Below are 13,520 nucleotides of genomic sequence, written 5' to 3'. Positions count from 1 at the left end.
CACTAAGAGGTAAAGGTATCAGGTAGGGTACCTTCCTACCCTATGGCTCTATTTTCTGTCCTATACTGCCTATGACAGTGCCAGGCAAACAAAACCTATCCCATGAAGAGCCCCTCCTCAGCTGAGCACCCAGAGATTCACTGCTCTTTACAAATGCTCTGAACTGACTTCTTTAGGGGGCAGAAAGTGCAGTGGGTGTGGATGACTGAGATCAGGTGAAGTCACAAATGAGGGGCTCAAGTTGACATAGTCTCCAGTCCTACTTCACAACCACGTTGTTTCTGCTCCGTTTTCTTTTGGTCCCCAGAAACATCTAAAGGAGTCCACATCCAGCTATTCAAGATCTAAACACTAAGAGAGCATCCAGCTTAAGAATTTCAATTGCAGATGTTTAAGAGATTCACAAACTCAAACTCTGATCTGGGAAAGGTATTCAGGACCTTACCAGGGTTTGTTTTCCACCATTAGCAGGAAGGCTTAACTAATCTATAAGAAGGTAAGAATTTACACGAAGTTTGAAGTACTGTGTATCAGTTTAAATGAAAAAGAAACTACCCTCCATGAGTAAATGAGCCAATGTCTCTTGGACAAATCCCTTCTAAACTCCTTCCTATGTATAGGCCCTCAACACATGTATGAGTCACATATAAATAACCATGCAGTGTGAAAGCACTCTTCTGTCCAACTCCCTGATACCTCTGGCCAAACGTAATCTTATATTTATAGAAAAGCAAAAAATCTTAAGGATTATTCTTCAAGAAAGTGATAGTCAATGCAAATGAGAAACTGACACTACCTGTTGCATAAAGCCTCACACATCATTCACTTATTTAAAGAGTAGAAATAGCTTAAAGAAAAAAAATAAAGTATAATAAATTTTAGACATAGTAGATCATCAACTTGGCCTACCCAAGATCTGATTTATTTCAGAGCAACAAACAATATTTCCAAAACTTAGATCTCACATTTAAAAAAATGATTATTGGGCCGGGAGTTTGGCCTAGTGGTAGAGTGCTTGCCTAGCATGCACAAAGACCCGGGTTTGATTCCTCCGGTACCATGTACATAGAAAAAAAACTGGAAATGGTGCTGAAGCTCAAGTGGTAGAGCTCTAGCCTTGAGAAAGTTCAAGGACAATGATTAACATACATTAGGTATACAAGAGGAATTTCTTTGTGACATATCCATGTATGTTTACAATGTATTACAACCAATCTCCAGGCTACCATTCTCCTTTACCTCCCTCCCTGCTTCCTAGACAAGTGCAACAGGTTTTCACACTTGCCAACAATAATTGGAGATGGAGTCTCCAGGACTTTTCAGCATGGGTTACCTTCAAGCTATGATCCTCTAGACTTCAGCCTCCTGAGTAGGAAGGATTACAGATTGAACCATTGGGGTTTCAGGCACAATTGAATGTTTTAAAAAAGCAAAAACTCAAGTGGTAGGGTGCCTGCCAATGAGCAAAAGCATCAGATACAAAGTTCAAGTACCAATCTTGAACCAAAAAAAAAAAGCTATTAAAACAAGTGAAAAATCATAACTTTAATGATGCTTTAACACCGAATATACAACTACTTTCAAAAGCACAACTAGATGTATCTTTAAAACTATTGTTAAATGCCAAAACACACGTAAAAATGATTATAGCTTATAGCTAACCTTTTGCCACTCAAACTGCAGGCACCACTGAGCCTGTCTGCTACAAACAGCATCATATCAATACAGTGCAAACTGCGACAACATGACACCACGAGAAACAAGTCATTTACAACCCAGCCAAGAGTGCTACCCACTAAGTACAGTTAAATATATGACACAATGTTTCCAACTATTACAAGGAACAATTCCATGCTTTCCAGTTTATACACTTTGAGATACATGAACCTATTCTGAAAAGCTTCTCAAGTTATCAGGAAATATATCAACTAAGAATTAACTGGCTCACTACAAAACAGTTTTACTTTTGTGCTTTGTTTTTTTTGTTTGTTTGTTTTGCCAGTACTAGAGCTTGAACTCAGGGTCTGGGCACTGTCCTTGAGTTTCTCAAGGCTAGCATTCTACCACTTGAACCACAGTGCCACTTCAAGCTTTTTCTGCGTATATGCTAAGGAATTGAACCCAGGGCTTCATGCATACTAAAGCAAGCACTCTACCACTAGGCCATACTCCTAGCCTCCAGTTTTTCTTTTTATACCAACCGTGTCTGTAAGATCATACACACAGACACAGAAGGGGTTCAGAGAGGGAACTCTGTTTAGAAGGAAATACACCACTGAAAAAAAGCCACCAGATGAGTAGTCACAAGACTCATTCCAGTCCTGCCTGGTCCCCTGTCAGTCATCTGATCTAGAACTAATTTTTGTTTCTTTCTGATTGCTATAAAAAGCAAATGGCAAGCTCTATGTAAATGAGTTCCATTTTTTTTTTACTACACAAATACTAGTCTTTAAATTTGTTGATTATAGAGTACTTGAAAACAGCCTGCTCTCATGTTTTAAGCAAATCTATTTTCATAAAGTCCAAAAGGTCACTTCTAGTTCACAGCAAATTTATAACTGGGTTAGTGCATTCATACTGAGGTATTAAAATGAGGTGGTGTGCAAATGGGCTTGTATTTGAATATGCCAAAGGTACAGTATAACAGTCGAGATGAAGCATCCTGAAACCGGCAAATATATTTCAGGAATGACAAATAAATCTGCCAGAGGAAGTGATTCACACCTATAATCCTAGCTACTCCATAGGCTGAGATCTGAGGATCATGGCTCAAAGCCAACCTGGGCACTAAAAAGTCCGTTAGATTCTTATATCTAATTAATAACTAGAATATAGGAAGTGGGGCTGTGGCTCAGGGGTAGGGCAGTGGCCTTGAGCTGAAGAGCTCGGGGACAGAGCTAAGGTCCATAGTTCAAGCCCCATGACCCTCAAAAAAAAAACAAAAAACAAAGAGCCAGCAGTGGCTCACACTTGTAATCCTAGCTACTCAGGAGGCTGAGATCTGAGGAGCAGGTTAAAAGCCAGCCCGGGGCCCAAAAGGACTTGAGACTCATCTCCAAATAACATCTAGAAAATGGGAAATGGTGTTTATAAAGAAATGCATCTTCATCTGGTGAATATAATGTAACCCTTCTATTAATTACAATAAAAAGAAAAAGAAAATGGGAAGTGGGGCTTGGCTCAAGGATAGGATGATAGCCTTGAGCTGAAGAGCTCAGGGACAGTGCCCTGGTCAAGTTCAAGTTCCATGACCCACCAAAAAAGAAAGAAAAAAGGAAAAATAAACCTTCTGACTTCATAAACATGGAGGCTTTAGTAAGACCAGTATGGAGCAGAGGGGCTAAGTAAAGGAGTCCGTGAATTCTAACTTAAGTCAGACATCAGGAGAATATTCAACCAGTTTAAATGTCTTAATTTAGCTATTAGGAAAACTACATTCTTAAACCAAGAGAGATGTTAAAATGGTGCTTTAAGAAAATTATCCTAGCAGCTGTGGAGGATTAACTGAAGTGATCAAGGCTGAGTGAAAGGAAATCCATTTAGAAGTTTTTTATGTGAAGCAATACAAAGAAGTTTCTCCAACAGTCCGTGGTGGTGACAGTGGAAATGAAAAGAGGTAGTAGAGATGAAAATGGGTAAATGTGGTAAGAATCGAAGTCAGCCAGATTTGATGACACAATGAATTAGGAAGGTGGAGAAGGATTTCACAATGATTTCCAGGATCTGGAGACAAATGGCCTAGGGCCTAATCTCACCTGCCAAGCATTGAAGTCCAGCCCTACGGTGAAATAACGTTCCACCTGTCAGTGGGGAAATACCCCCATGGCCAAACCCTACAGATTTCTTAATGGAGAAAGCCTGCCCTTTTAATCAAGAGTTCTCTCTACATATCAAGGTAACACTAAAAATAATTTTTTTCTTAGTTCCCCAAAAGAGTTTCTGCATACTACAAGTCCAAGCTTACTTCTCTACGGGCCTGTTGTCATGTGTACACCAAAAAACAGATAAAGCCACAGAAAATGGTATGTGTAACAATGTCAGGAAAATCCTGTTTTTAAAAGATTCATTCTAAACCAGAACCAAAACAAATTGGCTAAATTTAAATTTTAGTCAGGCACAGTGGCTCACGCCTGTCATCCTAGCTACTCAGAAGGTTGCGATCTGAGGATTGTGGTTCAAAGGCAGCCGGGGCACTGAAGGGCTGTGAGACTCTTATCTCCAATTAAGCACTAGATAAGGGAAAGTGGGACGGTAGCTAACGTTAAGTAAGTAGCCTTGAGGAGCTCAGAACAGAGCCCAGGTCCAGAGTTCAAGCCCCATGACCCACAAAAAAATTTAATAAAACCAGAAACAACCTGTGAGGGTTACTTAATGATTCACAAAATATTAAAAGGCAGATAGTCTGTTCCTGTGTGCACTGCTACATGATTCTGCAGTTTTGCAGAGTTTTCTGTTTCTGCAGTTTTCACACTGTGAGGAGGAGACATCTGATCAAAGTGTTTCCTCTAGTCTAAAAAAATGTATTATTTCTGACTTGATCAGAAAGGTTGATTATCAATACAATGTGTATTTAATAAAAGTCTTTCTCTGCCCATACATCCTTATAAGGAGAAACCTGTATAATTTGGTTTTAATTCATGTTATACCATGGGAGTGTGATTAAAAAAGAAGATTCTCTGGGGCTTGTTTTGAACATCTCAGTCTCAAAAAAGACTGATGATTCCGTTTCCTCTAGACCCTTAGAGGTTTGCATTACGTTTTCATCGCACATTCTTTAACCAATTTTTTTTTTTTAAAGACTGATGATCCCAATCTCAGTAAGAAACATGTCTGTTTCCTCTTGGACAATCAGGGCTGCTGTTATAATTTAACACACACTTTTGTATGTTACAACACACACGCCAAGAAAAAAAAAAAAGACTATCTTGCAAAGGTTTTTAAAATATTAACTTAAAAGGGGTTACACGATAGCCAGTCCTGGCCACTGTGAAACCCTAACCCTTTCTATCCTAAATCGTGCCGGAAATCTCCCCCCACACACACACACACCTTGATTTTTTTTTTTCTTTTTCTATTTTCTTGGTGGTGATTTAGAAGGATAAAAAGTCCTAGAATCAGAAGCTAACAACACCCAGCATTATCAGGAGATTCCGGATTGGAAGCCCTAGGCACCCCCCAGAAGGCCACAGGAGCTCAACCCGCCTAGGGAAACCAAGGCGCGCCGCGTCGCCCCCCCCCACGACACCCCCACACCCTCCCACCCTCTCCCCGCAGCGCAGGGCAAATGCCAACCCGACGCTCGGGGGCTTTCAGCCGCTGCCGCCCACCTTCCTCCACCGCAAGCCCCCCCACCGCCCCACCCCAGGCGAGGGCCGCCCTCCCGAGGAACCTTCCAGTCCCGCCACCCCAGCCTGTCTGCCGCAGGACGCACCGTCCCACGCGTCCCCGAGGCTGCCCGGGCGGGGAACCGGGCGAAGGGAGGCGGCGTGGGCCTCCCACTCAGGACGGGGGAGTCCCAGGCCCGGCGCCCCACCCCGCCGCTCACCGTGAACGGGACGTCTCCGACGCTGCCCACCGAGTAGCAGTTGTCTCCGGGGTTGACAGCCCCGGTGAGGACCTGGTGCAGATGCATCTCCGGAGCCCCGGCTGGACCGAGGAAGGTGCCGGAGGGGCGACGGACCTTTCCCGTGTCCCGGCCCTCCTCCGGCCCCCACAGCCGTTTCCCCACCGCCCCCCTCCCCCGACCCCCGAGGCAGGCTCCGGTTCAACGCCTCCGCCCGGCCATGGGAAAGGTCCTCGTCAACCGCGGCCGCTACCACTACCGCGGCGCAGCCGCCACCGCCGCCGCCGCCGCCGCCGCCGCCGCCGCCGCCGCCGCCGCCGCCGCCGCCGCCGCCGCCGCCGCCGCCGCCCGGTCGCCGCTCGGCTGCGCAAATGCCCGGATGCTCCCACAGCCAGCTGCACCGGCGCACAAATGCGGGAGGAGGAGAGCACCGGTGCGTGTGAGGTGGGGGAGGCGCGCGGACCGGGTTGGGGTGGGGGGGGGAGGGAGGAGGTGCTGAGGCGTGAGGTGAGGCGTGACAGGGAGGGGAAGCGCGCGCGTGCGCGCGAGCCCGGCGCGTGCCGAGAAGCGACGGGTCCGAGCGCGCGGGCACCCGCCCGTCCGCCGCCGTGAAGCGCAGGGCGAATGGGCGGGGCCTGACGCCTTTCTCCTCCTTTTTCCCCCCTCCCCTCCCCCTACCCCGCTCCGCTCGGGGAGCTTCTCCGCTCAGTCCTCTCGGGTTCACCCGACAGCGCCGGCTACGCGTGCGCGCATGCGTACGCTGTGGTTACCAGGGTAACTGCGCGCGCCGCACTCCCCTCTCCGCCTTTCCCCCCCTCCCCTCCAGCGGGGTTGCGCGCGCAGGCGGGAGTTCCCCGGGAGACTCTGGAGCAGAGCCTTTGGGCCAGGGCGGGGCCGGGAGCGCGCGGGGCCGCGCCGCAGCTCCAGACTCGGGGACACCGTGCTCGCCTGTTTGGCTGCGGGTTTCATCTCCTCGCGTGGGTGCTGATGGTCCGTGCAGCCGACCTCCGGAGAAGGACACTGCTGTCACTGCGAAATTCCACGTAGGGGACATTTTAGAGCCTTTCAGGGTTTTTTTCCAATAGAAAGGACCGCGCGTACAGTTGTATTTTCCTTACTTCTTGCAGTGAGTTAGACAAGCTGTGCCACCTTGACGGAAAATTATTTTGCTCCCACCTTATGGCATGCTTGCTTTAAATGTATAAAAAATCCTCACACACACTCCCCCCAAAAAAGACAGGCGATTCCTCTACTTTTTCATGGGTGATGTCATGGAGTGGCAGAATCGCCTGATTTTTTTTTTTTTCTCCACAGACCATCTGCTAAAATTTTGAGTGGTTAAATACAAAGATTAGATCTTTGCTGCAGGCCAATGCGTCGCATTTTATTTTATTTTATTTTTAGCTTGTGCTGTGTATGACACAGAGGCAAAAAAAAAAAAAGGGGGGGTACCAAGATAATGCCAGCTAAACAACCATGCGTCGCAGAAGAGGAATAATACTGCCTGGAGATGGACGAAATGTTGTGGATACATAACACCGGGTAGAATTTTGAATAAGCTTAGACCAAAAAAAAAAAGAAAGAAAGAAAGAAAGCAAGCTACAGTCTCATAGGGAATTTAGCAAGAGCCCTGCCCTTTTAGCTTAGAGAAGCTAAATAGATGAACTAAAGTCACAAATTTTAAAGGTTTGAGGCAGATGATTAGAATGGGAAACAGTAATGGGAAAGGAGTAAAGATAACCAGAAGGTCTGTCTTATTTCGCCAGACATGGAGAGTTTTAAATCTCTACCCAGTCTAGATTTCATTCTGCATGGGGGAGAGGGGGAGGATTGGAGGTTAGATGTTTCAGAGCATGAATCCATAAAAATCAGAACTACTCTAGGAAAAATAACTTTGGAGCACATTGAGGCATTAAACCAAGGAAAGACAAACAAGAAATAACTTCCCTGTAATCAGCTCAGGGAAAAGCAGCAGGAGAAATCCAAGGTAATTCCCAACCGCCCAAGGCATTTGCTCTCTGTATACCCCCCCTACCCCAAGAGTCCATTTTGTGTGTTTGTTTATTTGTGGGTCATGTGGCTTGGGTTTTTGTTTTGTTTTGTTTTGGTGGGTCATGGGGCTTGAACCTGTCTGGGCACTGTCCCTGAGCTCTTCAGCTCAAGGCTACCACCCTACCCTTGAGCCAAGCCCCACTTCCTGTTTTCTGGAGGTTAATTGGAGATAAGAGTCTCAGGTCTTTTTTTTTTTTTTTTTTTTTTTTTTTTTTTTTTGCCTGGGCGGACTTTGAACCTTGATCCTCAGATCTCAGCCTTCTGAGTAGCTGGGATTACAGGCGTGAGCCACCGCGCCCTGCTCAAGGGTCCAATCCACTCCCTCATCCTCTCCACTGTCATTTACCGTCTTTATTTCTCACTTACCTACCATAAATAGCCTCCAACTTGTTTTACAGGATTTAATCTCTCCACTCTCAGTCCACTCAGAGAAAAATATGGCTTGTTGATAAAATGTTTTATTTTGGCCATGCTGGGAATTGAACCCAGAGCTCTGCACATGCTAGGCAAGCTCTCAGCTACAGAGCTATATCACCCCCAGATTTTTTTTTTTTAAGGAAAATTCCTCTATGTTAAGTCCTACAGTGGCTCCCACTCCCTGTCTGTCCAAATTCCTTAGCTTGGCTGACAAACACATTCAGTCTGGCTTCTGCCTAATCTTCCAGTTTTATCTCAGGCTGTTCTTTCAGCCTGCTGTGCTAACATCTTTTTGCTCAGTTGGGAATGTTCTCCCCCCATTGTTAGACTAACAAACTATATTTTAGCTCAAAAGTCAATAAAAACCTTCCTTGACTATCCCCTAACACCCTGTGATTCCTCCTGTGTAACACACACTTATCCTAAAAAGAATGTATTTGTTCTACTCAGGAGACTGAGATCTGAGAATTGCACTTCAAAGCTAGCAGGAGAGTCTCAGATTCTCATTGCCAATTAACAAGCAAAAAGCCAAAAATGGAGCTGTGGCATACCAGCCTTGAACTGAAAAAACTGAGTCAGTGCCCAGGCACTTAATTCAAGCCCCTAGTACTGGCTCATGCATATATATAACACATACAATGTGTCTTTTGTTGTTTATTTTGCCAGTCCTGGGGTTTGAGCTTGGGCCTGGGCACTGTCCCTGAGCTTCTTTTGTTAAGGGCTAGCACTCTACCACTTGAGCCACAGTTGCAACTTTTGTTTTTTTTTGTTTTTTTTTTTTTGTTTTTTTTTTGTTTTTGCCAGTCCTGGGCTTGAGCTCAGGGCCTGAGCACTGTCCTTGGACTCTCTCAAGGCTAGAGCTCTACCACTTGAGCCTCAGCACCACTTCCGGCTTTTTTCTATGTATGTGGTACCGAGGAATCGAACCTGGGTCTTCGTGCATGCTAGGCAAGCACTTTAACCACTAGGCCAAACTCCAGGCCCAACTTTTGGGTTTTTCTGTTTATGGATACAGTGAAATCAAACCCAGGGCTTCATGCATGCTAAGCAAGCACTAAGCCACATTCCCAGCCCAAAAAATATTTTTGAAAACAGTTACTGATGCTAAAGAACCTTGTGTGGCTGTGTGTGTGTGTGTGTGTGTGTGTGTGTGTGTGTGTGTGTGTGTGTGTCTGTGTGTGTGTGTGTCTGTCTGTGTGTGTTACTAGGAAAAGAACTCAGGGCCTTGTACTTGCTAGACAAGCATTCTGCCACTTGACCCATGCTCTAAATCATTAAGCCTCTTTCTATGAGCCCATCATTCTCTGACAATCACATCAGAATATCCATTCCAAGCTGCTACTGATGGCTCATGCCTATAATCCTACCTAGCCTGTAATCCTAGCCATGCAGGAGGCTGAGATCTGAGGATCAAAGTTCAAAACCAGCCCAGGCACAAAAGGACCTGAGACTCATCTCCAATTAACCTCTAGAAAATGGGAAGTGAGGCTTGGCTCAAGGGTAGGGTGGTAGACTTGAGCTGAAGAGCTCAGGGACAGTGCACAAGCTGAGTTCAAGCATCATGAATCACAAAAAAAAAAAAATCTATTCCATTTTATAGAACGAGACATTATCTGATTTTTAGAATCAAATGCAAAAGGCAATTAAGCTCCCTAAATTAAATATGTTTTCATTTCTGTCTTTTTTGCACTATGTTCAATGTACTGAATTCTGAGAAATCAGTAGTTATATTTGATGACTTACTACTGTGAACAAATGTACTAAGCTACATAGCTAAAAAGAAATATACTGAAAATGTAGCAAGCAATAAAAAGCGAGAAAAATGATCACTAGACCATGAGGCCCTGTGCTATGCATGGAAATCACGGAAAAACCATATCTGTAAATTCTGAATGTACATAAAGACACAGAGCAACTCATTGATCATATATATAAAGCAAGCAGCAAAATACAATAAATTTAATAAATTCCTTTATAAGTAGGCTTAATTCCTTCAGACGAAAAAACTTACAGTGAAGTATTAAAGTGGGAGCAATTCCAACACAATATTCATACATAAAGGCAATATGTTAATACGTACCAAATAACAGGAGAAAAATTTAATGTGTATTGTAGAACTAGTGCTTTAGCTACAAAATAACAACAACAAGCTATATAACAAGAAATTAACCTTATACAGATTTTTAATCTCTGTCTTGAAGCCGGAAAAACATTGATAACACTGGGTTCTGGATGAATCTCTTAATCTGTAGCCTTCACTACATTAGACAAAACCATTAACTTGCCAAGAACATTGCTAATTCTACATTATTTAAACCATTTCACAACTAGTTCTTGTTTTGTAGCATTCCATGAGGTTTTTGACTCATTCACATAGCAAGGGAACTCCTTTTCTTCCTTGTTCCTCTGAGTAGCAACTCAAAATCGGAAGCCTGCATATACCAGTTCTTTGCTTCCTTCTGTGTCCCTAAGTGACTCTGAGGGTGAGTGGGGTGCTGGTATTGAGGCTTTAACACAGAATCTCCCACTCTCATTTAGCTTGTTTGCTCAAGACTAGTGCTCTACTACTTAGACCACCCCTTTACTTCTGACTTTTTGCTAATTAATTGGAGATAAGAGTACCTATAATCTGTCTGCCCAAAATGGCTTTGAACCATTCAGCTCAGCCTGAATACCTAAGATTACAAGCATGAACTACTGATGCCCCATAGCTCAAATGACTACATTTCAAAGTTGCAACTGACTAGTTGAGCCTTTTACTGTCCAGGTGCTCTGATCAGATAATATGACACATTTCCTGCCTTTCGAGACACTGAATAATTTAAAAAAAAAATACTGTCCCTGACCTTCTTTTTGCTCAAGGCTAGCCCTCTACCACTTGAGCCACAGCACCACTTCAGTCTTTTTCTGTTTATGTGGTACTAATAAATTGAATCCAGGGCTTCATGCTTGCTCAGAAGCACTCTACTACTGAGCAAGAACCACTTTTTGACACTCCAAAAGTTCATCTCTTCTTCATCCATCCAACCTTTTGTATGGACATCAAAAAAAATTAAAAGCTCTTCTGGTTCAGAAATAGTACCTTTAGGGCATAATATTTGGGCTAAATATAAGGGCACATTAAATATCAGAAGTATGTATTTCTCCAAAAGAAATCCAAAAGCCATGTATACAAATTATCTCCTAGCCAGGTACTGGTGGCCCACGCTTGTAATCCTACCTACTCAAGAGGCTGAGATCTTAGGATAACAGTTTGAAGCCAGGCTAGGCAGGAAAGTCCATAATACTCATTTCCAATTAACCACCAGAAAATCAGAAGTGGTACTGTGGTGCAAAGTGGTAGACCATTAGCCTTTAGTGAAAGAGCTCAGGGACAGCTTTCCAGATCCTGAGTTCAAGCCCAATGACTGACTAAATAAAATTATATATATATATATATATATATATGCATATATATATATATGGGGGGGCATCATGGGGCTTGAACTCTGGGCCTGGGCACTGTCCCTAAGCTCTTCAGTTCAAGGCTTCCACCCTACCCCTGTATCCACAGCCCCACTTCCTATTTTCTAGTGATTAATTGGAGATAAGAGTCTCAGGTTCTTTAGTGCCCAGGATGGCTTTGAGCCATGATTCTCAGATCTCAGCCTCCTGAGTAGCTAGGATTACAGGCATGAGCCACACTGTGCTTTTTTTTTTTTTTTTTTGCCAATCCTGGGCTTGAGCTCAGGGCCTGAGCACTGTCCTTGGACTTTCTCAAGCTACCACTTGAGCCTCAGCACCACTCCCAGCTTTTTCCTATATATGTGGTACTGAGGAATCGAACCCGGGTCTTCAGGCATACTAGGCAAGCACTCTACCAGGCCTTGATGAAATAATTTTTTCTTAATCCCAAAACTAGGACCATGAGTGTGGCCTAGTGGTTGAGTGCTTGCCTAGCATACCCAAAGTTCTGGGTTTCATTCCTTGGTACCACATACACAGAAAAAGGCAGAAGTGGTGCTGTGGCTCCAGGGTACAGTACTAGCCTTGAGAAAGTTCAAGGCCCTGAGTTCAAGCCCCAGGAATGGCACCAAAAAAAAAATCCCAAAACTAAGCAGCTGAAAATAAGTATAAATCCAATATCTTACAATTCCTGAAGGAGTCAAGGATTTTCAGTAGTAGCTTAGTTGAGAGGTTGTGGTTCAGAGTTTCCCATAAACTTGCCATCTAAACATCAGCTGTAGTGGTAGCTCATGCCTGTAATCTTAGCTAAGCAGGGGGAAGAAATCTGAAGATCATGGTTCAAAATCAGTAGGAGGCTAGGTGTGGTGGCTCCCACCTGTAATCTAGCTACTCAGGAGTCTGAGATCTGAAGATCGTGGTTCAAAGCTAGCCAGGGCACTAAAGTCTGTGAGACTCTGGGCACTGTTCTTGGGCACTTTAGCTCAAGACTAGCACTCTGCCACTTGAACCACAGCAGTACTTTCAGCTCTTTCTATGTATGTGGTACCAAGGAATTGAACCCAGGGCTTTGTGCATTCTAGGCAAGCACTCTACCACTAGGCTACACTCCTGGCTCCAAGTCCATGAGACTCTTAACTCCAGTGAACCATCAGAAAACCAGAAGTGGCTCAGTGGCTCAAGGGCAATAGCCTTGAGTTGAAGAGCTCAGGGACCATGCCCAGGCCCAGAATTCAAGACCCACAACCTACCGAAAACAAAACAAGAAAAACCCAGCAGAAAAGTCTGTGAGACTCTTTTCTCCAATTAATCACCAAAAAAAAGCTAGAAGTAGAGCTGTGGCTCAAATGGTAGAGTACTAGCCTTGATCAAAAACACTCAAGACAATGCCCCAAGTTCGAACTTCAAGACTGACACACACACACACACACACACACACACACACACACAAAACCCCCATATACTGTATGATGTCATTTTTCTAAAAAGTCAAATCTCCAGTTACAGAAGATAAATGGATGGTTTCCTACATCCAAAAGTAGAACAGAAAGAAGCTACTAATGGATATAAGGTTGCATTTTGGCACCAGATAAAATTCTAAAACTGCATTGTGGTCATGTGCCTCTGTAAATTTACTAGAAGTCATTGATTAAACATATCAGATTGGTAAGTTTTGTAGTAAATAAATTATTATCTCTGTAAAGTTGTCTAAAATAAAAAAAAGGAAATGTCTACCAAGGCTAGAGTCATCTAAAAGTTTGACTGAAAAATAAAGAACCTTCCAAGAAAGTACACTGTCATGGTAGGCAAGTTGGTCTTGGCAGTTGAATGGAGCGCATAGCTTGTTACCTGGTGATCTTCTCTACATACCTGTGTGTCCTCAAGTCATGGATGCTAAGCCTATAGAGAAAGGGAGGCAAAAGAGATAGGTCAGGGAGGAATTTGCAATATCCTTTATACCGTCACTTCAGAAGTCAGGACTATCACATTCACCATATTTTATCAGATACACAGGTAGCCATAATTTAGTGTGGGAGAGTATTTC

The 13,520-nt window shown here is 44.0% G+C and overlaps 1 protein-coding gene across 1 annotated transcript in view; it reads right to left on the bottom strand.

Annotated features, from left to right (window-relative positions):
* Dmxl2 (Dmx like 2) overlaps positions 1-5,745 on the bottom strand; it is a 102,253-nt gene extending 96,508 nt beyond the window's left edge. The window contains exon 1 of the mRNA XM_090358411.1: positions 5,546-5,745. Within this exon, the coding sequence (XP_090214537.1) occupies positions 5,546-5,632 (87 nt within the window). The 5' untranslated portion in view covers positions 5,633-5,745. The remainder of the gene's footprint in view (positions 1-5,545) is intronic.
* Positions 5,746-13,520: the final 7,775 nt, after the last annotated feature.

This window comes from Megascapheus bottae, chromosome 25 (assembly GCF_031878675.1).
Source record: "Megascapheus bottae isolate mThoBot1 chromosome 25, mThoBot2.hap1, whole genome shotgun sequence".
In the NCBI taxonomy this organism is placed as follows: domain Eukaryota; kingdom Metazoa; phylum Chordata; class Mammalia; order Rodentia; family Geomyidae; genus Megascapheus; species Megascapheus bottae.
The sequence above is the reverse complement of the archived record's forward strand: the minus strand, read 5'-3'. Positions and strand labels throughout refer to the sequence as shown.